Source organism: Saccoglossus kowalevskii, chromosome 3 (assembly GCF_978046115.1).
Source record: "Saccoglossus kowalevskii chromosome 3, keSacKowa6.1, whole genome shotgun sequence".
In the NCBI taxonomy this organism is placed as follows: domain Eukaryota; kingdom Metazoa; phylum Hemichordata; class Enteropneusta; family Harrimaniidae; genus Saccoglossus; species Saccoglossus kowalevskii.
In genome coordinates this window covers 17,623,326-17,650,839 of record NC_140643.1, presented here as the reverse complement: position 1 = coordinate 17,650,839, position 27,514 = coordinate 17,623,326, and the positions used below count along the sequence as shown (strand labels likewise).

Below are 27,514 nucleotides of genomic sequence, written 5' to 3'. Positions count from 1 at the left end.
AAAATAACTCTGTGATTCTGATCAACTGGTATATTTCAAGAGGTATATATAATCCATTAAACAATTCTGTCAGACTCACCCATCATACAATTCACTATTTAAATAAATCTTTCTCCATATAGCGGTAGTATTTAACGAATCAACTGTTCTATGTGATGTCACTGATATTGGCTGTGCTGTTGGTGGGTCGCGAACCGCCACGGCGTGGTCCTTTAACGCCTCTTGTACTTTCTAATATAAAAAGAATTGTGAAATGTAATGAATAACCAGACACTGCAAGATCTTGCACAATGCGTGAAATGTGTGGACCAAACATTCGGTGTAAAATTAAATGATGAATTTTGTTATATAATTTGTGTCTATAGTTCATTGTCAAAATGCTCAGAGGGGAATATGGCATTGATACTCAGCAAAATTTACCACCATCAAATATGTATAGTACATTATTAAGTTCAGAAATGACCAAAAAATAGTTTCTCGTCTTCCATATGAAGTGTTTACGTCACTACGACGCTATGACCTTTGTTTGTTCTGTTTTTATGTTAGATTTCACAGATAAAGAGGGATCTCACTGTGAACGGGAAAATTATTTATTTGAATACAGTACCGGAGTAATGTAGCAAAATTCTGTGGCAGAACAATGAGGTAAATCAGAACCAAAGAAGAGAAAGCTGAATACTGCCACCATCATATAGACACTGAATTGCACAGTGTCAATAGCAAAACTATTCTTAAGCCGATACTAATACTTGGCACTGCCTAAAAACAAAGTAAATTTCTAAAAAACTTTACAAACTCCAACTGCTTTTGTTCATTCTGTCTACCAATTATAGCTGTCATAATAATCCAGCCATGTATACATCAATTGTATGTTATCTATACATGTACTTACTACAGGGTCATTTACAGTTAGAAATCTGGACTGAGCTTTCAACAGCTGGTCAATGTTATTTTTCTTTCTAAGTCTGGTCAACATCTTCTCTTGGTACGGGTCACGTTCTGGTCTAAAATGATCACAGAATATAAAATATAACTAACATGATAGAGGAAAAATACAATGTTGTATATCAGCAGACAAAACACATGAACAGAATAAAATGATTTGTCTTTTCCTTTTGGCAGTTAGTTTATTTAACATACTAATAATATTTGGGATGAATTCAACACGAGAACTGGTTTGCAAGTGATAGCTCCCTCAATGGCAAATTTACATTTCCTAATTGCTTTTGTTTTTTTATGAACTGTTTATGATTATATCTCATAACACATGGTAGGTCAACTTTTGTAGATTATTATATGGAAGGTGGTTTAAAAAATTATTTCATGTTAAAACCATCTGTACCTGATATAGAACTACTAGTATTATATGCAGTATATCCAAGATGGCAGATAAAGTTCATAGTAAGATAGTTTCAAGAATGTTATTATCTTGAATGGGAAGATGTATATTTAACACACTAATAATATTCGGGATGAATTCAACACAAGAACTGGTTTCCAAGTGATAGCTCCCTCAATGGCAAATTTTCATTTCCTAATTGCTTTTGTTTTTTTATGAACAGTTTATGATTGTATCTCATAATGCATGGTAGGTACTACTCTCACTGTAGCCATGGTTACTAAAACCGTGCTGTAGCTGTCACGTGCATACTTTGCAGTATCCACGTAATAACCTCGTTTTTTTAAACTGAATTACATAAAGAGAGTCAGAGACGTGTAGACTTACTTGATTTTGATAAATGGCAGCCAATTAGATTCCTTCTTTAGTGATTTATTAGGTCCATCTGCACCCCATGTCTCAAGACCCATCTAAAATAAACAGATAATATTCATCATCAGAGGAATACATGTGTCACCATCGCTACTATACTTGGTGATAAAGTAAAAACATGATTAAGTAGGATTTTTATATGATACTTGGTTAATACAACTAACTGGGGACTTTAGGCAAGGTGCAAATGAGTTTGAACTAAATCGAATTACACAAGTGTATTAAATCTAAGACTTGTTTTTTTTAAAGATACCATGCTTATCTATCACATAGGGATGGTAATAATTACCATCTTTTTTGAGATACAACGTTACAAATTTTTTTTATCAATATAATTTTTCAAACCAATTATGTGAATACTGATAAATTATAAATTATTTCCAGGTATGTCTCAAGGTGGTTAAGAAAGTTACTTTTATGAATTCTAAAATTATAATGATACTAAGATATTCAATTATTCTATTGCCAACATAATATGGTTCATCCTCTGTTCCATAAATTTTTCATTTTACTATAACTTGTTATACTTATTTTGAATCAAATGAACATAATTTCCAATAATCTATAGTTTTTAATCCAAATAAAAAAAAATATGGAAAAAATTGCACACATTTCTTTGAAAAAGTTGAATCTAACAGTGAAGCAGTTAAAACCCAATATACTTGAATATCTGTATTTATCTAAACACCTGGTGTTGATTGATAATCTTTTCAATAAGTGATGACAAATTAGATGGGACTAAAAGGATTTGAATAATTGATGTTTAATTGTATACGAATGATGATAAATATACCAAACATATTGTGCCATGCAAATAGCTTTTCATACAACACAAATCAACAAGCAAGTTTTTTTAATGAAACGTGCATAGAAACAAACGAAGCAAAAAATTTAATTTTAATACAAAAATTACCAAGAAACAAAACTTTACTGAAAAAGAACCAGAAAAAAGAAGTTACTGTTATGAAGGTGTACAAGTGTTTATCAAGGACAATGGGTTACTGTAAAATACTTTATTATTCACTTGGGCCTTATTTTTGCTGTAGAGATGATTCAGTGAAAATAAAATCCAGCAGATATACAATTTTTCCCTATATTTTACTTTCATACAAAACACCCAAAAAGTCTTTTCACCAAAAATGTTATTCCAGCTATAAAAATAAAGTATTTTACAGTAAGTAAATTTAGATTATTGACCCAGTTTTATTTGTAAGATGCATGTACAGTGTATGGAATGATTTTGAAATGATTAGATTAATAAAGTAATCAAATAATATCAAAATGATTAATTGGATTAATAAAGTAAATCAAATAATAATGTTGCAGGTGTGTTATACAATCAAATGCATAGGCAAGACCTAGGTTGCGGGATGTTGTCGATATAAAATTGAATAATACATACATATGATTCAAGTGAGTACTTTTGACTACTTTAGCAGGTGTAAAGAAGATTTGTATGGTGAGTTAGCAAACTCCCTAGAAAAGTCCCTATGAACATTGTACTATAGCAAGGGACTTTTTTATTAGCGTTATCAAATGATTTATTCACTACATTTTGTGACAATCACACTTTCCCTGATGTCACTTGATATAAGTAATTTTTGTCTACTAGTAGATACGTACTATGGCCAAGTTGTCTGTTTTCATGGTTCAACATTGTTGTAACTATACAAAGGAAGTTACAAATCTAATTAGCAGCCACTTCAACCGTCTTAGGAAAGTTTATGGGGTTATTGAGCTATTGATAATGACTATCTCAGGAAAGTTGCAAGGTACACATACAAATCTTGTTTGCGTCCAGTGTAAATCTAGTAAAGCCATCAATCCAAATTATCAAAGTTTCCCAGATTAAATTAGTACATCTCCTCATATAAACCAACAACTTGACTGTTGTATTGCACCAGTAACACCTATGGTAGCATTGATAATGTGCTACTAACAGAGAAATCAGTGCAGACAACGTGATAGTATAATATACTGTAGAATACTTTATTTTAGCTGGAATTAATTTTCGCTGAAAAGGCTTTTTGGGTGTTTTGTTTGGAATTTATTTTCACTGATTTTTGACAAGTTGAATGTGAAATGTAGGAAAAAAAGTATATTCACTGGATTTTATTTACACTGAAGCATTTCAGCGAAAATAGCGAAAATAAATTCCATCCAAGCGAAAATAAAGTATTCTACAGTATATTTGGCTTGTTGGGTAGTACATGATAATATACATGTATGTAGTATGGGTGCATGATGTGGGGCAGTAGGGGGCCATTAGTGGAAGATATCCCAATATAGTAAAGCAAAGAGAGTAAAATAAACATACAAATAAATGAAATGTTACATTTAACAACAAGACATGCACATATCAGGCACACATGCAATATGCACTTACCAAAATCTGGTTAGTAGTGACAGAAATAAATGTTAAGATAATATGGATTAACTGTGCTAGTAATCACTGTGCAGGTATGAAATCATGCTGGTTTTGACGATTTAACATCACACATAATTGTTACACATCATATGCAAATGAGAATCAGAGACTTCATGTTTCTGTGTATCGGTAATATCAAGTGGCATAGCTAGACAAATGATGATTACATTATATAACTGACAATTATTTGTCAGTTTAATGACAATCCAGGTTCGATGGATGTTCATGTAACACTTTCACTTGATGACAGTATGGTATTATATCACAAATATATTGTAAAAACTTTGAAATAGACTAATGCATTTGGCTCAATTCAGCAAATCATGAATTACTAGTAGTGAAAATTGAGGATACCCTAAAAACCCTTCAATTCATAATATTCTAAGATAGGTATAAAATTGTATTCATATAATTCTCAGTGTGACATCATTTATGGCGAGAGAATAACAAAAATAAATAAAACTTGTTGTCATATTAGGGTCATATTTATTAAATTATGTTTACCATTGTCTTGCCATGAATAATTCCCCGGTGATCACAGTCCAAGATCACAGTACCAGTGACGATTTCACCAAAATATGAACTTTCTTTTTTACTAACTGCACATTACCGTAAGTGAGTTTTTTTTTGTTAACTGGAAAACATGTTCTACAGTATATAAACACCAATTTGACACAAATTTAGAGTACCGGTAAACAAGACAGTATCTTGGAGATCTTTTTTTATGGAAACCACCTACTATTAATGTAGTCAATTTTGAACAAGGTGTAAGACTTTCCGACGTAAACCATACACGGCCCGTCAACCCGACACCAATTGCATTCATAATTAATTAGTAATTAAGCCAATTTGAATTACAACTTAATCAATTATTATATGAATTGTTATTTATTATTGCATGAAATAAATGTTTATTATAAATAAAGTCATGTGTAAGTGTTAATGAACTGAATAACAATAATATATTAGTGTTCAACAAGAAACGGTGAACAAGTTTTCATGACACAACATTTTTATAAGTCACATGTAATCAAAGGTTATAGATGAATTTATCACAAGATAAAATTTTCATTTCTACACATACATGCATCCAGCAATTAATGAACATTTGAATGCTTAGTACTGACAAACTCCAGATTTAATCTGCACCAGTTCATTGTGTGTGTCAGTGTGTGTGAGGGGGGATTGAAATCGCCATGAGTAAAAGTACAAAGAATTAGAATTAAATTACATGTTACTTACTTCAATTTTATCATAGGTAGGAAAGGTTCTTTGCTGTTCTTGTTTGGCAAAACATGTTCTGAATTTTCTATTGACATTTGCTACAAGCTCCATCTCATCCGCTGAGGTCACAATTTGATTGATATCCTAACAAAAGGCAAAAATAATAAAATATGTACAATAACTTTTGATTACTGACCAAATTCTGTTTCAATATTAACATAAATGAACAAATCGAACCATATCATAACAAGATATCAGTTGGTAACAGATTTCAGTGGAAATGTAGCAGATTACACTATTTGAAAGGTACAAGCTTCTAAGGAAAACAAAACAACACAATGTATATTTCTGGGTATTAAATTTTCCTGAAAGTGATTCAGAAACATTTAATAATACATTCTTATCATGAAATTGCTACTAAGACCCAATTGTTGTAATCACTTTTTGAAAATAAAATAATAATTTTTAAATACCAAATAGCAACCAGAATGTGTGGTAACATTTAGGTTTATTAGCAATGGACCAATCGGCGGTTTATGTGAGTGTAAATCATCTTTAACGACCGACAGACGTTTAGCTCTCACTAAGGCATCATTGTATTCTGCCATGATCAGGCTGGTGAGAGCAATAATATATACATAACTCGTTTTTATTGGCATTTTGTCATTTTCTGCAAAATATCATAATTTTATGTGTAATTTTTCATAAAAAACACAAGTACAATTAGCTTCAATGAGATAAATATTTGTAGACATTTGTTATCCAAACTTTCTCACACCAAACCGGATCTTCTCTGTAACCCTTCTTTGTGAAACATGTAACTACAACCATAAAAATTAGGCACGGTTTTTAGTCCTGTATGTCTATCCTTTGACCCATGTGTATCACCATAGTAACTGAACCATAAGAATTTAGTAAACTGACATACCATAGTGATTCCATAGCAAGTCATTAAGAATTCTAGTAACGGTTTAAAGCCTTCCATATCTGCCACATGTTCTGGTATACCTTGTGTTGCTTCGTTGGATGCCAGCCCACCTCCTAATAACATATAGTTTAGGTTGCAGTTAAAATAAACAAGTCATAACATATACTATACAATAAATTGTAGAAAGTAGCACATATAATATGGGGGTAACTTGCATCAATTAATCCAAAAACAATTTCATAACAAAATGACTGATACGTTAACAGAACAGCATGAATGCTTGTAGGGAAAGAATGAAAAGTTTGATCACACAAACAGAAAGGGCTGGGATCATCATCTTTTTAACTTGCTTACATTTACAAAATTAAATTCAAATGAATTAATATTCTACAATAGTGATTTTGTGGTCATGCAGTCATGGAATTTTCAACGTACAAATATTGTAATTAAGTAACAATTTACCTGCAGCTGCACGTACACCGCTAGCGACACTAGTTGGTACAGTGTGCATACTGAGTAAATTTACTGATGCTGACATTGGCCCGGTAAACCCAGACGTAGCAGCCGACCCTGGTCTAGATGTCCTGGACGTCAGCAAATTGTCACCGAACGGCGTCTTTCTGGCAGAGTCTCCTCTACTGTAGAAACTGCGGCTAGTATCCGGCGAATCCCTTTTGATGTCTTCCTCTTTACTGTCTTCATCTTGACTTGGAGTATGAGGTACTATATCATATTTATGAGTATTGGGAAGCCATTCTAGAGTCTGTGCACAAAATAGAAAATGTTTAATGATACACCCTGAGTGGACTGCATGGGGTTATAGATCAGAAAACTAATTACTATTGCTATAGATTTGAAACCCATCACTGGCAGTACTAAGAGAAGTTATATAGTCTCACAGTAGTTCAGTAAGGGTTCAATAAGCTTTATTGACTTTCATCGTCATCATCAAATATATCACATATTTTATTGCAACCTGGCATTTCTATTTCAAGTTTATTTGAGTTAAAAATCCCAAAAATAAAAATATGATTTTAATAAAATTTACACTGATAATCAATCAATAAATGCATTTATAAGTGCTTGTATCAAATATGAAATACAGTAATGTTCGGTGAAGATGCAGAAAAAAAACATTCAAAACACTTTGAATAACATGCTTCTCATAAATTAACATTGTAAATGTTGGTAGGATGTGTTCACATTTTAAAAACACAGATGTGATCATTGTCATTTGAATACTATATCCAATAAATTTGAAGATAGTTCAATTTTATTTTCAGGTTGAGGGCCTGATCCAACCACATGCGACAACGTTTTGATTTTGTACTAAAGTATACACTGTAATTTAATAAGGAAAGCATCTTTTTTTGCTGCATTGGAATGAGAAATTCACTGTTCATACATTTCCTCAAATATTGTAATTTTATTGAAAAGCAAAATACAATTGCAACTGATATATTATAAGTAACACTGAATTCAGTTCATCCCAAAACAAGACAAACCACTGAACCATTCTTGTGTAAAATTCAGAAGACCCGGGCTACACATTAACTGTATTCACTCTATTACAAGCCTATCATCATTAGAAGCACACATAACCCAAAACCCAAATTGCCTGTATAACATATCTTTAAAATAATACTTATTTTGACCATAGAAAAATCTCTGCAACCTAAAGCACATGCATTAATAGAGCCAATACATTTATAAATAAACTTACTTTCAGATATGAGTGGAACTTCTTGACAGAATGTAGGTGGCAAGTCAGCCATCTTGTATAGATCATTACGTCATCTAGATTTATTAGCGATGGACCAATCGGTGGTTTGTGTGAGTGTAAATCATCTTTAACGACCGACAGACGTTTAGCTCTCGCTAAGGCATCGTTGTATTCTGACATGATCAGGCTGGAGAGAGCAATAATACATACATAACTGTAGTTTGATTTACTCATTATATATTCAAATAAATAAATTAATTAATTAATTCAGTGAGTGTATGAATGAATGAGTGAAAATATGAATGAATGAGTGAAAATATGAATGAATGAATGAATGAATGAATGAATGAATGAATGAATGAATGAATGAATGAATGAATGAATGAATGAATGGAGTAAAATCAATTTTACAGTTGATACCCATCTGCAGTAAATTCAAATCACTGATGAAGAATTGTAAGACTGCCATATATTTTTAAATAATTCATCATCTTTCAATCAAATGGAAATTACAATTTGTTTCTATATGACAACTGTATAATTCCACACCTTTTATACAGTTTAAGTTATATTTCAAGAGTTTATTTTTTCAGTTGAATATTCAAAAAAACAAAATTTTTTCATAGGTGACTTGTGTGAAATAATACAAAAAAGCATAAATTTATATATCATTGATTGATATATTTTAAAGAAAAATGAATATTTCACTAAAAGCAATACAGACAATTTCAAAGTTTACAATGGATATAACAGTATGTAATAATCAATGCACAATCACCCACGTCCACCTTTTGTTGTGTCTGTCTATTTGAAGACAAGCTAAATATTCTGATTCAGAAAAGTGGTTCATTCAGCAATTAATAATGACAACTGGAGTACATTTGTACTGTCATTCTCTAGAAACTACTCAAACACAGCAATAAATATTCACAGAATGATTCCTTTTTGAATCAGAATGCAATTGTACCATGACATTAAACTACTCAGACCTATTAAACTATTATATATCCATAAAATACTTAGCAGTGAACTGTGACAGCTAACACACTGGATGTACACAAACGTATGCTTCCAAATGATTCTCTGTGAATGAAATATAACGAAACCCTTGCATGTATATCTCAAAGCAGAGCACTTACGCAAGTCTGGTTTGGTAGAGTGGATATAAAGCTTCTAAAGTGCTAGTATGAGTACAGAATCTTTTCCATCTTAACATATGCATATGTTTACACTGTACTAACTGCTGGATACGGTCACAGAAATACTGTCAAAAGAAAAATATCATAAATTGGATTACAAACACAATACAAATATTTAAATACATTGACAACCAGATAGTGCTGTGTGCTGCCTACAACATATGGAGTAGAATTGTCTCTAAATGTAACATTTTTAAACATGTATTGCACAGGTGAAATAAAATGAAAAGAATATTGCATTTATTATGATACACCGAATTATTAAAATGCCACATATTTTGACGATAGATGCATCTACGTTATTTACATATTAAGCTATGTTCTGCAAATTGAGCAGATACAGTAATGCAAACTAACGGTATTACATGTTTGGGGCATGACAGAATAACAGTACTGGTAAATACCACACTGATGTCACAGGGTTTATAATCATATTCTGAATAAGTTAGTTGTGGATCAACAAAACATATGGAAGTGTCAGAAATGGATTTAATCATTTATGTAACTTTATACATTTATATGAAATTTTGGGTGAAACCAGGTTGACACAATCAAATTTTTGGTACTGTTGTCAATGTGACCGTGATCGTCTTTGTCGCACGTGAGGTTGACCCCCCACCCCCACCCGAGTCAAATTTTGGGTATCTTCAGAGATCATGTGAGAAGTGAGGGACAGAGAGAGTAGACCTGCATGGTGTATGAGTACCACGCAAAAGAATAAACTTAACAAATTGGAATTCTGCAACACAAAATGTTTTTGTTTTTGTAAGTTCCATTTACAGGTCAAGGTATCATACTGCAAACCAATAATTTTCACGGGCATTTAATTTCCAATCATTATTTAAATATTGTGAGCATATTTACTGTGTTTTAAATTCACAAATTTGACAAGGAAATTGATATTTTACATGTTCAATGAATTTAATTTAATTAGCAAAAATAGCAAAATTAAAACCCAGTGAATAATAAATGCATTTACAGTAGTCAATTACTGGCATTGTCAAGGTTACTGTGAATATTTATGTGTACTAGGAAAAGGAACAGCGAAGAAACAGACAATATTACATCTTCCCGGACTGCATGGGCACTAGTCTCACAACTATGAATGGTGTAAGTCCGATAGTGGACAGAATATTCTCTAGTTTTTTCACACATTGAGTGGGCAGCCAACTATTGGAGTTGTAATCTGAATCTCCCTGATTGTGAGTGAACACACTAACCATTATGCCACACATTACAAACTGTCATATTACAATACAGTGATCATAGACGCTTCACACCAGTTGACTTAAGTAATAAATTACATGCTACCAACAGAGAACAGTGAATGCATAGAACTGAAATTACAATTGTTGCATAGCAGCCAAAAATAAACCAAAGTGGGGTCAACAGCTAATTGACCTCAAAAACAGATTTTTTTTTTTATTTTGACTTCAAAAGTGAATGTCATTTTGAAACCAAAGCTTCGAAATATATCCATTACAAGAATTAAGATGTTTATATGTATAATACCAACATAAAATATACAATTCAAGTAAGTTGGGTTTTCTAATTGAGAATTTGTAAGCCAACTGAGTCATGACATTTTATAGTTATTTTTTAATGTGTACACTGCAGCATCCAACATGTTGTGATTTCCATGAGCCTATAACGTGCTTCTAACTATAAACACAAACATCTTATTTTTTTTTTTGATGACCATTTATAATCAAATAATTGACATATAATGCTTATGTCAATTTTAAACTTTCTTGTCAGCCAGAGTAGGTTTTTCCCTTGGACCAAAAAATTTAATTTGCTGAATTTAAAAGTAGAATATTGGCAAATCAGTAATCAGACTACCGTACCAATCATGATTACATGTATTATGAAATGAAACACAATTTTTACAGGCATATTTTAAAGAATATCGTCGACGCCCTGTAAAAAAAACACTCTGGGCTGGGTCGTGAATGCCCTCAACTCAATAAATGCCTAAAATTAGAGGGATGGGCTTCATACTCGGGAGGGGCTTACGATTGGGGAAGTACGGTACTTTAACGCAAATGGGCTGTCAGAATACTGTGGTTCAAACGCACAATGTTCTAAAAAGCACATTGTGCATATAAAAGTTGAGTTTATACTAGTAGTATTAAATGCTTAGCAGCATGAACGGCTATGTACAATGGCGTATACGAATGTGATCAGATACTAAAACGTCATGGCCTCCATGGTGTTTAATTGCAAGCACTTCGAATGTCTTTCTAAGCTACAGTTATAATTGAAACAAAATTAAACCACTGCAATATTATTTCGAATACAGTTTAGAATATACACAACTATAAATTAAGGCCGCATTTAGGTTCACTTTAACAAACAGCTCATGGATAACATACACAAAAGCAGTACAAACGTCAACTGTTTGTATTCAGGTTCTGTGACACATTAATACACTCCTATGTCTAATGTCACAAAGAAAAGTGAAAGTGATTGAAGAGATCTCTGATTTGTACCCTTATAATCAAGAAGGAGCAATCTGCTTATTCAGTCATTGCCATTAAAAAGTCTGCATACTGTAAAGGGGGTAATTATTCACTGGGTTTTAATTTAGCTTATTTCGCTGACTGGAAAAATGCGCTAAATTAAAACACAGTGAATATGTAAAATTTAGCATAGAACACATTATCTAAATGACGAAACCGTGAATTTAAAACCCACTGAATATGCCTGAAATGGTAAATCAGTGAAATTTAAACCCAGTGAAAATTAGTCATTTTACAGTAATTCTATGATATCCACACAATTTTTGGAGGATGCAGTATTAAAACGATAATAAATTTGTAAGTATTATAATAATTAAGGCTCACACTCAAAATATATATCCAATACTGTAAAATGACTAATTTTCACTGGGTTTTAATTTCACTGATTTACCATTTCAGGCATATTCAGTGGGTTTTAAATTCACGGTTTCGTCATTTAGATAATGTGTTCTATGCTAAATTTTACATATTCACAGGGTTTTAATTTAGCACATTTTTCCAGTCAGCGAAATAAGCTAAATTAAAACCCAGTGAATAATTACCCCCTTTACAGTATATAATCTATAGAGAGGAAAACAATCATGAGAAAGTTACTGCCATAAACATGAATTTGTATTTTCAAAAGGGATGAAAATTCAGGTAATTGCAAAATTCCCAGTTTAATATTGAAGTATTTTGTTATTATTGTAAAAATAGCCATATTGTTAGCCACTATTAAATAACCACTATTAAAATGTTAGTCTCAAGTACATAAATTATTTAAACGATAAAATAGACACAGCATCATCCTACCGGTAATAGTAATTTCTATGTAAAATAAAAAATAAACCAGAAAAATACAGATTACAGGGTATTTGTACAAACCCTCGGTATCTGCCTCTATGTTTAGTAGAAATATTCTAAGGTGTTAAGTTGTAATGTACAAGCGAGCTGTATTTTTGTCTGGCACATGAATCAACATTTAAGTCTTATTTTAATCATGATGGGTATGTCCTTGGATAAATCTTGGTAAATGTTTCCTTTACCTCCTTCTACAATGCCTTTATCACCTCATCAAATCCCCCTCTAATTTTAAACATAACTCCTAATTTTATGGACTCTTAAAACATTTTATGTGGCTTAAATTAGTACAGTAGACAGTCATTTGAAATCAAGAAATGTACAATGTTGAAGGTCCAAGAGCTAATGAAAGGAACTAAAAACAAAAAAGCAGCACAAAATCAATTATGAAGCAATCTTGAATAACCAAATTTATATACTGTAAAATACTTTTTTTTAAGCTGGAATAAATTTTCGCTGAAATGAGTTTTGGGTGTTTTGTAAGGAGTTTTATTTTCACTGATTCTTGATGAGTTGAATGTAAAATATAGGAAAAAAAGTATATTAGCTGGATTTTATTTTCAGTACAGTTTCTTCAGAGATTTCAACCGCTGGTTTCACCATTTGTGGTTGGTTGGCATGCAGTGAAAAATATACCCAGATGTTTGCTTTCAAGAATAGATGAAATACAGCAGTAATTATAATGTATACCTGATGTAATATTAACGGTAGACTTTTCTGTGTATACTCTTCTTTATTGCTATTCTCCATTTCTTCCTTCAATACATCAGCTTGGATTGTCAACGGATGTGCTTCGGATACCTAATAAAATTGAACAATATTTTATTAAAACAAGTCCCTGCTATACAGTTATTTTTTTTTCCAATATCCGTGAAATTATAAGTCAGTTGTTTTGTCTGTTGCCTGGGGCAATTCATTTTAACTGCGATGAGACAATTACTGTGGGCCGTTGAGAAAAAAGACATTACATTACATTTGTACCTGAAGATGTGTCTGTTGTCATTCATTAACGAATGGATTCCACAGTGAGCTTCTCAGAATTATTCAAGTTGTGCCATATTTTTCAAACCCTTTCTTTCTAATTACATTTTAATTGCTTTCTGCCCAATTCCAAAATCATTATTATATACACTATCGCTATATATAAATATTTTCCAATGTGGAAAGATTATATATGAAGTTATAATTAAAACACAGTTACCATATGTACATTTGATGTGTTTATTATTCCACTATTACAGCTATAAAAATTGTTATGAATCAATATAAAATATCACTCATGAATTAGCTAGGTTATTACCACGTATCAAAGCAGCATACTGCTGCCGTATCCATGGCAACTGAATATATTTGCTCGTCTTTCACACACTTGCCGGTAATGCAATATGTTGGAGAGTACAGCATGTACCATGTACACAGTAATGGGCAGACAAATTTCACATATAGTATTCCTGAATACAAATACATGTATCAATAAAATTATCATACATAATACAAACGTACAGTGTTATTTTAATCAATTTTTTTTATATGCAAAAATTCCATTTTTACCTGGAGTCCTCTCTCAATTATTTGTTTTCTTTCTTGTCGGAATTGCTCATGGTCGCGCGGTAAAGCAACAGAACTGTAATGAAAATAAAATTGATTGGTGAATAACAATGACCAGCAAGATTGATTTGATTGATTAGATATACATACAAGTCACGTTATTAGTTTCGCAAATAAAGTAGTACTACATGCACACAATACATTTAAAGAAATATTCACAGTTTTCCGGCCTAATAATCATTCAAATTAACACCAAACATGTTTACATGTTTTAAATATTATTTGATTCATTATGTTTTAATTTTTTAATTTAATTGTAAGTTGACTATAGACCGTTTTTTTTTTTTGTAAAGCTTATTATATCATGCAAATATTTCATTTCATCAAAAACAGCTCTTGAAATTAAACTGAGGTGACTTTTATACCCAAGATTAGCATAAAGTATAAGAGTAAAGCTTGTACAGCAGTCACTAAAAGAATATATCAAAATTTTCTGAAGCGTCATTCTATTGATTTGAGAACTGTCAGTGTATTCAATGTAACGAACGTGACCAATACTGCTGTACAGTACATGCTGGTAATAGACATATCTTAAACTTTAACATATAAAGCGAACAAGGTAACAATTGGAGTGTGGTTTGTTTGTTTGAATGCTTGACAACTCAAAATCAGGGCTGTCGAGATTATGCCTAAGTAACACAATACGACACACTGCAGTATGCTATTCAAAAGTTGAAGTCTTGTATGAATGACTTTTTTTTATAACCATTCCAGTGCTTATTCACCCCTCAGTGGTGAGTTTGACCTTATTTCAAAGACTGTCATTGGTCAGCTTTCTATATGATTTATATGTCAGAATACAAGTACAAACAAGGTTGACAAGTTACAAACAAGATTGAAAAATACACAAACAATAAGGTGTTCTATGGTGGGGTGAGGGTAATATTACTTACAATCGAGTAATTAAGTATTGCAAAATAGTTTGGGGGAAACATGATCTAAATGAGACAATGAACTTGATTGGTTAGATAGTTTCTTTCTTTCCAGCTACAGTAATAAACACCACAATACATGAAGGATCTATTTTGGAGTACATTTTTTTGAATGTTTTGATGATTTGATGTGTGTAATATTCAGCAAATAATATAACGATTTCATCAAAATTGTTGCAACATACATCAATGTTGCTTTCAGTATGACATAATGGAACTACCCTGTAGTAAATTTAATTGCATTATCCATACTCTAGAATAATTAGAATAATTGTCCTAATGCAAGTGACACTAAAGGTCTGAACACAAGCTTATTTAAACAATGTGTAAAAGAATTTACTTCAGGAGAAGAGATAATATCCAGCATCCGGCTGATCTGCACTGGCTCGGAAGATGAATTCTGATTGGCTAAAAAAACAAAAAAAAATTGTGGCGTTGAATGCACGTTCATTGTCAGTATTGTTATGCAAATTCAAACTAGCTAATCATTTACAACCTTCCGAGCCAGTGCAGATTAGCCCCCAGCATCCAATTATCCATTAATTTTAAATGAAATATTAATAATTAATTATTTTTGATACTGACGATTAAACACAAGATGACAAGCTAATCATTTTGCTGACTTTACATAGGCTGCCTTTTTAAAAATTACATTTTTTTTTTAAATTAGCAACTCAACACTTTATTGGTCAAAGGTCGTGTAATGTAATTAGATTTTTCACAATGTTTCCTTTGTACTATTGTTCTTCTCTTTTCATAAATACCAGTAACACATTGTGTTAGGGTCAACGGTTAAATCTATACTAGCACTGTATAAACAATGAAGAGCTTTTAAGCATGTTGTGTCATTGGAATTTGGCCATTTGTGATGAATCATAGGTAGTAATGTATTCTTATTTCCCTAATGCGTTGTCTAGCATGTGACACTATCGATTAGAATAGGAAGACATCTTTCAGTTCGTAACAATGACGCTATAGTATTCTTTATTAAAACATTGCATCAGTATACATGTGCTGTCAATTATTTAACTGTCACCAAAAAATGCAAAGTATATTTTAAGACTGTATTGAATTATATGTGTTATCGATATTCACTTTCGCACAAAATCACAGCTTTTTGACTTTTGGACAAAATTGTTATGGATTGGTTTATATTTGTTATGGGTTTATTTACACAAAGTCACTGTGTATTGACTTTTATAGAAAATTGTTGCATATTGACTTTTGCACAAAATCACTGCGTATTGACTTTTATAGAAAAGTTTTGCATATTGACTTTTGTAGAAAATTGTTGCACATTGACTTTTGCAGAAAATTGTTGCATATTGACTTTCGCACAAAATCACTGCGTATTGACTTTTATACAAAAGTTTTGCATATTGACTTTTGTAGAAAATTGTTGCATATTGACTTTTATAGAAAATTGTTGCATATTGACTTTTGTAGAAAATTGTTGCATATTGACTTTTGTAGAAAATTGTTGCATATTGACTTTTGCACAAAACCGCTGTGTGATGACAAACTAAAATATTCTGTCAGACAATGTTAACGGAGTGGATCAAGTGCATAAACAAGAAATTAGTCATTTAGTATTTCAAACATGATCAGAGGCATTTCATCATTAGCCCCCCCCCCCTCAAATCTAATGTTTGACACTTGCAACAATAACATTTGTTTCTATTGCATTCCAAGAGTACTATGTCCCAAAATCACAGAAAGCTGTAAATGGACATTTGTAAAATTCATCTCAAAATTACGAGAACGCAGTATACCTTGCAACTCGTGGGGCTCCCATGAGCATTTCATTCTCTTCAATATCATGTTTCAGATCAGATAATTCCTTTATCAATTCCGATTCCAGACTCTTAATTCTCTCACTTCCGCCAATCTGGTATATTTCATCAAGTTTTAGCATATTGGTGTCGTTCTTGTCGTAACTAATTACCGCTATAAACGCACCACATTATAGAACTGTAATAAAAAACCTGCAGATGAAATGAAATGTGGATGTAAATTAGTGTATTTAATTTGGAAAAGAAAACCATTTGCTCTCTATGAAATATTGGAACACCAAATAAAATTATATTTACATAATATTCAAATTAATATGTAGATATATTATTCTAATTAATATGTAGATTATTTTAATCTGTTAATATGAAGTACCAGGGTAATCATAAAAATAAAATACATACAACAGATAACCCCATCATGATAATCATAATTTATGTGGATACCACATTTGCTTTGGTAGAAGCTCATCTCCAATAGAAGGACATATAAACCAAAAATTGTATGTGTTGTATACAATTTTATTAATTAAAATATTACTTATTTGATCTATAGAAACACTTCTGTAATTTACATAAATCCAGGCCTTACTAATTGAGCAAATACAGTATTCCAATACAATGTATTGTAAAGTACCCTATTTTCACTTGGAATTTATTTTTGCTATTTTTGCTATTTTCTCTGATGAGATGAATCAGTGTTTGGTTAATCAGTTTTTGAACTTCCATACATGGAACTATAATAGTTCCATGTTCCATACAACAGTTACAGATTTATACTATGGTTGCCAAGTATAAGGGTTATTAGCTGCAAACACTGCAGATAAACAGATTAACAGTGCATAGCAATATGTAAGTGTAATCAGCTGTTCGTAATACAATAACCAATTTATTCCCATCAACCTATGGGAGGAGGGGTAATGTTGACATCAATAATATACTAACCAATAACACTGTAAATCAAACTATTCATTAAATTTTAGCTGAAATTATTGTATATCTAGTGGGGAAGGAACTCTTAAATATTTTATTTTACATGATTAAATTAAATACTATGAATTACTTTATATTCAATGGAATTAATTTTCATTGTAAACTACTAATTGGGTTGACACAGTAATTAGCTTATATTGATTTGTTGCAAACCACACACAAATCATAGGAAACATAGTATTTTCACTGAATTAAATTTAATTTACACGGAAATTTACTACTATCAATGAAAATAGCAAATAAGTACTCCACGTTTCACATACTATTAAGCTAATGCCATGAATGACAGCGTAAGTTCACGTCTTCGCCCTGTCTACATGTACACTCACGGGTATTCCCCGTCACATAATATACACCATGGACGTACTAGAGACCTACACTTACATTATGATCATCGGTCACAGCGCCCAGGCTACTGGAATTTATTTAAGTGACTTATTATGACAACCAAGTCAGTCGCCGTGTATTTTCACCCTCGTCAATACGACCTCCGCCACGTACAAATATACTTATAGCGCGATGATCGATTAACGTCCTTGAAAGTTCAATCGACAGCCGGTAACGAAGTTATGAAAAGATGAACTGGCAAATTGCAGCTACGTAGACAGCAGTACTTTGTGTTGATGGCAACCAGGAAGCGATGTCAACGTTCAGTTAGTTTCCGACTCTATGTATGATACTACCATTGTATACAGTGACAGTGATGGCAATAATTGGACGTCGCGCACCAACGCACAGGTTAAGAAACTCGCTGCAGCAGTTTGCTACTGTGTATCAAAACTTGAGGCAGACGCGTTAATTTGTGTTGCGTGTGACACGATCGGACAATCGGCGCATGTTTCAACGGCCAGAAATGATTTCACTTACCAGGATCAATAAAACTGTAAGGAGAACGGTGATTTCACGCTTTATGCACTGTACTATATGACCATTTCCACCATAAAATGAGATATTGAAAACAAAATAGCACGCCTAATCATTGATCTGAACATGCGCAGTCAGCGGTTGGCAACGCTGCCTCGCTTTGAAGTTACAGGATTTCCCTCAACTTTGTTTTGGTGTTCGCCGCGCGAGCAACGGCTGCGGGCAGTATCACGGTACACGACCAACTGCGTACATATTTTTTCCATCGTGGCTCAAATATTATTCCAATTTTTAATTTATTGTTAATAAGTAAATAAATCTATATAAAGTTGATAAAAAAATATTTGTAAACCAGGCAATACACACAAAAACGACGTGTTTGACATAAATACATCATTACTATGATACAAGGCACCGGGCTACACGTGAACCAGGACTAAGATATGTAGAATGATGTCTACAGCCCATGTGGCTGCCATACATTACCACAAAGATCTACTTTGGAAAAATCCATATTCAGTTGATTCAAAACTAATTATTTTGAAAATTATCGTGAAACAAACATTTACTTCACTTCCATGTATTCAAATTACAATCTAGTTCAGTATATGCTGCGAATTCAAATAAAAAAAATCAAGTTTTAAAAAGAATTGATAATTAAATATTTTCTTTCTCCACAGTAATGTTTTTGTTTTAATATATAATTGGTTTCTTTTATAAATCAATCTTTTGTAATTGTTTTTAAACTGTTATATGTATATAATATGAGCATGGAAACTAATTATAGATACACTGAATTAAATTTAAAAAAATAAAATAATAAAAAATCTTTGTTAAGGCTGGAAAGTCAGTGACGTGATCTGGACTGTGCTGCATATTAAAGCGCGGTGGTCGTCGCGCTGCGTCCTGTTCGATGTGGGACTTATAGCAACGTATACGCCTGTAAAATACATTGTTTACGACCACCGCGCTTTAATATTGTAGTCATTCAATTTGGCAAGTCAACTTGTATTCAGCATTTCAAGGACAAGGTCATGTGTAGAGAGGGCACCCAGTTTCAAAGATAATCAATAAAAAGGTACCTTACAGTATGTAAGAATATTTTTTGAAGAATCTTTCTCCGGTCTGTTTACATGTGCATAGCCCATAATACTTTATGTATTACCAGTAGTTTGGGAATAAAAAAGCCATTTTGGTTCAGTAATACAGAATCACTGACCTATAACTATAAGATCCAAAAGCCTTTGTAATGTAATACGCCCTCTAAACTGCCAATCAGACTATGCCATAGCAGCAAAAACAAACACAGGATTAGTATTGTAGTGAATATAAAGTACAATGGGATTACACACGCTCTAAATAATGGCATGCAAACTTGGACCAAGTTCAACTAGTGCACAATTACCATAATCTTTAAAACCCAGGTTGGGGGGGGGGGATGATTTGCCAATCACCATGGAAACAGTCTGGCCCAGTAATGTATTCACTTATAACGAACATGGGATAATACATGCATGTAACGGTAATTGTACAATCAGTATTGTTTTCAATACTCACTTGTTGCTCAAGAAATTTAAACTCAGTGCTTGCCAAGAACAAATTTGCATGTCTAGTCAGAATTGCAGGGGGCTTCTTTAGAAACAAAAACATACACAGACACACACACCAAAAAAAAAAAAGGTTTCACTGGCCAATTTTGCATGCAAGTAGTAGTAGTAGTAGTCCAGAGTTTTAAATCCGGTTTGGTCCCCAAAGACGAGGGTGGCCGGATTCACCTTAAACTAGTGGCAATCGCTCTTACCCCTCCACTTTGCCCGATTTAAAGCATCCCTCATCCTCATCCCAACCTTCCCACTCTCCTCCTCCACTTGCATCTTCCACGTCTTCTTTGGCCTTCCCCTTTTCCTTGGACCACTCACCTCTAAATCAAGGGCCCTTCTTAATACATGCCCATCCTCCCTCCTCAGCACATGCCCATACCAACGTACCCCATTTGCCTTCGCCAACCGATCTACCGCTTCCTTCAAACTCAACATCTGCATCAAGTCCTCAGTTATCTTTCTGTCCATCAACTTCACCCCACACATCACTCTCAACATCGCTCTCTCTGTCCTCCTTAAAATACCCAGCTCATTTTCACTCAAACACCATGTCTCGCTCCCATACAGCAATGCTGATCTCACACAACTCTTATAAACTATTCCTTTCATCTCCAAGGGAAATCTCTTCCCATATAGTAGCTTTCCACATTCCCTAAACTTCACCCAAGCAAACCTTGCTCTAGCTGTCACAGCCGCCTCACACCCACCACCCACACTTACCTCGTCCCCCAGGTATGTAAACTCCTTCACTGACTCAAACTCATCACACAACTTTTCTTCCTGCAAGCTTAAAATTTGACAGATTATAATGGGGCATTGTTTTTTGTTTCAAAAAAGTTTAACTTGGCTCAGACAGATAAGTTGTCTGATAACTTAGTCATGTATTCAAAAGCATTATTTAAACAGAAAGGAAAATCTTTTTTTTTTTTGCCTTCATCTGTGCATTGGGGAGCAATTTTAAAGTACCTTTGAAATAAGTGACAATTCTTGGCTGCAGAATTACATAGTTTTCCATAGATGCCATCATATAGGAAATAGGTGTGTCATGAGTGGGAGAAGATGACTTGAGCTGCCTTAGTGAAAGCACAGCAAACATACAGGTAAACAGAATTTTCCTCTTACACACATGAGGGCGGTATACTAAAGCTCTGATACAATACATTCACATTCATTCAAACAGAAACCCATAACATTTTTAAAACTGTATAATATATATTTACAACAAAATAATTGTAAATTACATGATGCACTGGTATAAATGACAAGAAACAGCTAACAAACTGTATCTTTATGATAAAAACACGATTCCACAAGATATTCAAAAAAGCAGCCTCTATTTGAAAGTGAATAATGGAAGAATCAGTAAAGTACATAACATTGGTACTTGTGTAATTAACATGATTGGACAGTAAAATGATAGACATGAAGTACAATTAGTTGATCTAAAAGCAATCTTTATCAAATGGAAAACTATTTTCCAGTAATTTAAAGTTTGACCTCTGTTATGAATATAGTTTACGTGTAAATTGGCTTGATCAATGATTCGCCAAGTATACACAAATGTTTGAAGCAATGTTTTTGTATAACATCTGAATTTTCTCATCTTCTTCAAGTATGTATTCATGACAGTTTCATTCTGAGAGCAGCTAAGTTTCTTTACATGATATATGTTTTGTTTTTTTTACTTTTCTCCTAAAAGCAACAGTAGAAGCAAACTTTGGTGATATTTACTGTGTTTGGGTGAACTTCAGTTCCAATAATCATAGACATTTGTTATAGTTTATTATATTTCATTAACTGTTTTAGTGCAAAGTCAACTATTTTCACCATTCACAAATTTTTGTTCATAATTTTTCAAAAATGTTGTAGCCAATGATATTATTATACATCTGTCATCGTAACGCCATAAGTTACAGTATGCCGTAATTTTGCGGTATTTTACGGGGTATTTTCATACTACCATATTAGGAAATGCGAATTCCAAATATGGAATAATTACGCGCGTAAGCGTCCTCTAATAATAAAAAACAAACATGGCTGCCACCAGGATTTGACCGGACTCCATACAAAGAAGTTCGCTGATTCTGTTCTAAACGTTTTGGATTTCGGCATTTCCATGTATTCTTGAAGGGAAAAGATGTATAATAATAAGGTTATTACGAAGATACCTCAAAGTATGCAATCAGACAGTAGGCTGTCGCATCGACCTCCGCTGCGCGTCGGTCAATACTGCCGCTGTACTGTCTGAGTGCATACTTTGAGGTATCTTTGTAATAACCTTATCGTATGTGCATTTGGTCCAAAATGATCAAAAAAAAAATAAAGAAAAATACAGAAAATTAGAAAAATATTGCACAGAAATTTTGCTGAGAAAAATAATGGCACTTAAAGTAACTATTGAAAGTAACTATTTTGTAAACATCATAATTATATTGAACAGAAAATACTCAAAATTATCTAAAATGCCCCACCTAAAAATTTGCAAACAGAAGTACTGAATCCTGTGTTAGTATAGTTGTAGCATGTGTGAAATTCACAATCATTCCAAGACTTTCAAAAGGTGATGTTACCCACATCATATGCCTATCACATGAATGTAAATGCAGATGTTATTTGTGTTATCTACTCAACAAGTGTTAACCTAGATTATCTAATTGTCACTGTCTGTGTAATCATGTAGATTCATGGTCGGTGAGTCTGTCTGTCTGTCTGTCCGTCCGTCCGTCTGTTCGTTCTACTAGTTTATTTTACATTTGAAATCTACATCACCATTTACAGATGGTCCCCTAAACCAAAGTAAATCATAATTTCTACCAGCACCAGAATCTTTCACACCAACATATTTTTCCTCAATATCCATTAATTTTTCAGACAAATTTTCCATTACTCGTGGGTATTGATCCCATTTTAGGAGAATTAGAATCCAAATGTTGCATTTTTGTTGATTTTGGCAGTCAACAGTCCTTTTCGGCAATCATATAAATATGTATATGCATGTAGAATTGCTATAAATATGTAATGCATAGAGCAAACTATATTTACACACTCCTAGTACCTCTCACTTCTTGCCTTTTTTTTTCTGGGATGGTCGAGATCGCTTCCTCCTATCTGGTTTCCTAGTTTTATGAAGTCTACCTAAACTATAGCCCTGCCTACGTCTTATTAGCATGTGTTGCTCTACTAGACCGGCGAGCTGACCCTGCTCGGCCAGAATGGATAGGAATGTTGTTATGAACGGGTCGTAGTTATGACTGCGTCGACAGTCATCGATCTGTAGAGAAAAAATAGTACAAGTATTTTTAGTGGAATATGACATATGTAAAGTGCTTCCACCTAAAAAGGATAATGAAATAAATACACATACATATTCTATACACTGAATCCATGTCTCTATGACACTGTGGCAGACATGAGGTTTAAGCACTGCTGCAAACACACAGCCCAATGTTAGGCTTTGTACTCAATAGTGAATCATTAACCTTTTCACCACCAGTTCCCTTTTTTCATCACAATTACACAAAATAGTCCCATTTATAGTCTGCACTTTCCTTCAGAAGATTGGGACAAATATAGTCAAATTTCTTGAGTAAAATCTGAAAACAGACTTTTGTCTGTTGGTTCCAAAAGGAGGGTACATTTCCAGAAATATTGAAGAATATAAGAAACAAGCAGACTCTTAGCTGAGATAGCTCCGCTGTTAGCAATGCACATTTTAATTTAAAAAACTGAAGATATCATCACAAAATGAACAAATCTGAGAGAGGTCTACCTGAGTTGCCTATAATATCAAAGCAATCAGACTTGCGGTTTTCAACAAGAAGTCAAAAATATCACTTTTTACCAAAAATTACAAAGAATATTCATCAAAATTAGAGAATTAAAGATACATTTGTATCACCACGAAATGAACAAATCTAAGAGAGGTCTGCCTAAGGTACATATACACCAAGTATCAAAGCGATAAGAATTGTAGTTTTCAAGAAGAAGTCGAAAAAGTAAAAACTTGACACGAACAACAGACGGAGACAGACAATCACTGATATAATGATAAGCTTTGCTCAACAAAGTCAACAGTGGAGCTAAAAAGTGCAGACAAATTTCAGCGAGAAAGTATGGCGATAAAAAGGTTAACAAACAATATAAATTTTTATTTTTAAATTATTTTTAGCATAGCAATATAAATACATTATAGCTGCAGTTTTTCTCAATTTGTTCATAATGTTCAACCCACGTACAAGTGAGCCAAAAATAAAACACTATTAAATGGTAGGCACTGATACCAGAGTAAACACATGGTAACATCAAAGAAAGCTTAGAAAGAACTCCCATGTGCTGAGAGTATTGGAGACACATTAAATATAATTTGAAATTAACTTAGCTGAAAACTAATTATGCAAATCAGAAAATTAACATGAACAGTTTTGATTGTAAAACTAATGAGGTCTGCGCAATGCAACAAAAACTCTATGTACCAAGTTTAATTGAAATGTGATTAGAACCAAAAAATTATGAATTATTATGCTTATTAGGGAAATAATATGAACAGAGTTTTACCCCAAACTAATTAGGTTTGTACATTGTCCTAGAGCATCTTTGTACTAAGTTTCATTAAAATGGAAATTAGTACTTTAGATATCAGTGTGAAAGCTTAAAATTGGTTAATTATGCAAATTGGGTAATTAATATGTACAGATTTTAACCCACAATTATCCAGGTCTGTCTATTGTCCTACAGCATCCATGTATAAACATTCATTGATATGTGATGATTAGTACCCGAGATATCAGTGTGAAAGTTGGAAATTGGTTAATTATGCAAATTAGGTGATTAATATGCACAAATATTTACCAAAAACTAATTGGGTCTCTGCATAATTCTAGATTCATTGAAATGTGATGATTAGTACTTTAGATATCAGTAGAAAAAGCTGAAAATTAATTATGCAAATTAGGTAATTAATATGCACAATTATTTACCCTGAAACTAATCAGGTCTCTGCATAGTCCTAAAGGATCTATGTACCAAGTTTCATTGAAATGCGATGATTAGTACTTGAGATACCCATGGGAAAAGCTGAAAATTAACTAATTATGCAAATTAGGTGATTAATATGCACAACTATTTATTCGAAACAATCAATCTCTGCATAGTCCTCGAGTATGAAAGTACCAAGTTTCATTGAAATGTAATGCTCACTACTTATATCAAAAGCTGAAAATTAATTAATTATGCAAATTAGGTAATTATATGTACTGATATTACCATAAAAACTATCAGATCTGTGCAGTGTCATATGACATCTATGTACCAAGTTTCATTGAAATGTGATGATTAGTACTTGAGATATCAGTGGAAAAACCGAAAATTGACTAATCATTATGCAAATTAGGTAATTAGTATCCACGGATTATTACCAAAAACTAATCAAAACCTAGCATTAGTTCAGAGCACCTATGTACCAAGTTTCATTAAAATCCAATGAGTGGTTGTTTAGATATCAGTGGAACAGTCATGGAACCACTAAAAAATAGCTAATTATCATGCAAATTAGGTAATTAATATGCACGGATTTTTACCAAAAACTAATCAAATCTGTGCATATGTTCAGAGCATCTATGTAGCAAGTTTCATCAAAATCCAATGAGTGGTTCTTTAGATATCAGTGGAACAGTCATAGAACAGCTAAAATTTAGCTAATTATCATGCAAATTAGGTAATTAACGAGCATGGATTTTTACCAAAACCTAATCAAATCTGCGCATTGGCCCAGAGCATCTATGCACCAAGTTTCATCAAAAACCGATGTATGGTTCTTGAGATAGCAGTGGAACAGTCGGACACACATACACACACACACACACACACACACACATACATACATACAGACACACTAACTGCAAAGACTCCCATTTTGTGCTTCGCACATGGGAGTCAATAACATGTAATATGATATAGCATGCAAAAAATTAGAAAATGAATTGTTGTTCTATGCTAAATTTCAGCTTAAGTGGGAGGGTTGTCATCTGTGCAGGAATTGAGTCCCAAGCGACGATAACAACACACACTAAAAACGCAAAGGCTCATGGGTAGATGCTTGTTTGTAAACAATGACATGCTATGGCCATCTGACGCATGCACAGGTGACGACTCCCCCGCTTTAATTGCATATACACAGTCTGTACAGCCTGTACACCCTATCACATATTCCTTTCATAACACATTTTTCATACAGGTCATTTTTGCTCTATATTACCGGTACTGTAAAGTACTTAATTTTCACTAGATTATTATTTGAATAGATTATCAGAGAAAATATTTTCCAGTGAAAATACCCTGTTTCCTAAATTTTACATTCAACTCATCAAAAATAAATGAAAAGAAACCTTATACAAAACAGGCCAAAATGTCTTTTCAGTGAACATCAATTTCAGCTAAAATAAAGTATTTTACAGTAAAAATATGAAGAAAAAAAATGGGGAAAATCAAAGTTCATGCTTTTTTAATAGACTTTCTTATTTATATACTGAAGGTGATTGTAGCAGTATCCAGATCAAATCAAGAACATATCATACCATTGCAACAAATTTGAAATGAAAGGTTGGCTTCAAAGTGGCAGGTAGAGTTTTTGCCCCTGCACATGTTTACTCAATACTTTCAAACACCAGTACAAGTTACAATTTCAGGCATTACCCGGAAGCTAAAAATGATTCTCCCGAAACATATTAACACAAAGTGATTAGGAGAGTTTTATTTGGTATCAAAATCTTTTCAAAATAGTATGTATTGGCAGAGTATTCTTCTGATTTGATTTGATTTAGGTAAATGATAGGGTAAGTGTGGGATCACCTTAGAAAGTAAATTCTGCCATCTACAAACATATGTCAGATATTATCTAAGATTATGTGGCTTTAATGGCCTTTTAGATATCATGAGATACATGTACATGTTAGTACTTACTCGATATTTCTTTCTCTTTTCCGTCTCATCACCTAATCTCTGCTCACACACCATTATCTCAGCATCAAGACTTTTCAATACAGCTACAGCAACCTGCAAAAACACGATAAAATCAGTTTCACTTTCTTTTTATA

The 27,514-nt window shown here is 32.9% G+C and overlaps 4 protein-coding genes across 4 annotated transcripts in view; all 4 read right to left on the bottom strand.

Annotated features, from left to right (window-relative positions):
* The window catches only part of LOC100372084 (uncharacterized), a 41,245-nt gene extending 30,749 nt beyond the window's left edge, over positions 1-10,496 (bottom strand). The window contains exons 1-9 of the mRNA XM_085497326.1: positions 10,371-10,496; positions 9,214-9,338; positions 8,075-8,261; positions 6,814-7,114; positions 6,352-6,464; positions 5,442-5,567; positions 1,727-1,809; positions 893-1,004; positions 80-231 (exon numbers count right to left, since the gene is read on the bottom strand). Coding sequence (XP_085353452.1) covers positions 80-231; positions 893-1,004; positions 1,727-1,809; positions 5,442-5,567; positions 6,352-6,464; positions 6,814-7,114; positions 8,075-8,261; positions 9,214-9,338; positions 10,371-10,496 — 1,325 coding nt within the window. The remainder of the gene's footprint in view (positions 1-79; positions 232-892; positions 1,005-1,726; positions 1,810-5,441; positions 5,568-6,351; positions 6,465-6,813; positions 7,115-8,074; positions 8,262-9,213; positions 9,339-10,370) is intronic.
* Positions 10,497-12,945: 2,449 nt separating this feature from the next.
* Positions 12,946-18,968, bottom strand: LOC146747525 (putative uncharacterized protein C6orf183). The gene is made up of 5 exons (XM_085497325.1): positions 18,826-18,968; positions 16,948-17,160; positions 14,187-14,259; positions 13,326-13,436; positions 12,946-12,990 (listed from the first exon to the last, which is right to left on the bottom strand). Exons 2-5 carry the CDS (start codon positions 17,088-17,090, stop codon positions 12,946-12,948), a joined length of 372 nt encoding a protein of 123 aa, XP_085353451.1. The 5' UTR covers positions 17,091-17,160; positions 18,826-18,968.
* Positions 18,969-20,603: 1,635 nt separating this feature from the next.
* On the bottom strand, positions 20,604-23,307 carry LOC102810427 (uncharacterized). Its single transcript, XM_006820906.2, has 2 exons — positions 23,200-23,307; positions 20,604-21,203 (listed from the first exon to the last, which is right to left on the bottom strand). Exons 1-2 carry the CDS (start codon positions 23,305-23,307, stop codon positions 20,604-20,606), a joined length of 708 nt encoding a protein of 235 aa, XP_006820969.2.
* Positions 21,616-27,514, bottom strand: part of LOC102806639 (ubiquitin carboxyl-terminal hydrolase BAP1-like) — a 32,177-nt gene continuing 26,278 nt past the window's right edge. The window contains exons 10-11 of the mRNA XM_085496832.1: positions 27,381-27,473; positions 21,616-23,694 (exon numbers count right to left, since the gene is read on the bottom strand). Of these exons, the coding sequence (XP_085352958.1) occupies positions 23,482-23,694; positions 27,381-27,473 (306 nt within the window). The 3' untranslated portion in view covers positions 21,616-23,481. The remainder of the gene's footprint in view (positions 23,695-27,380; positions 27,474-27,514) is intronic.

What these genes read in the sequence shown, in the direction of transcription:
- LOC146747525 (XM_085497325.1), bottom strand. Translation starts at nt 17,090, where the DNA reads ATGCTAAAACTTGATGAAATATACCAGATTGGCGGAAGTGAGAGAATT. An exon ending in GGAGCCCCACGAGTTGCAAG is followed by an intron (nt 14,260 to 16,947) that starts GTATACTGCGTT and finishes TTTTCATTACAG; the next exon opens with TTCTGTTGCTTTACCGCGCG. An exon ending in TAATTGAGAGAGGACTCCAG is followed by an intron (nt 13,437 to 14,186) that starts GTAAAAATGGAA and finishes CAATTTTATTAG; the next exon opens with GTATCCGAAGCACATCCGTT.
- LOC102810427 (XM_006820906.2), bottom strand. Translation starts at nt 23,307, where the DNA reads ATGGAAAATTTGTCTGAAAAATTAATGGATATTGAGGAAAAATATGTT. An exon ending in TTTGGTTTAGGGGACCATCT is followed by an intron (nt 21,204 to 23,199) that starts GTAAATGGTGAT and finishes TTAAGCTTGCAG; the next exon opens with GAAGAAAAGTTGTGTGATGA.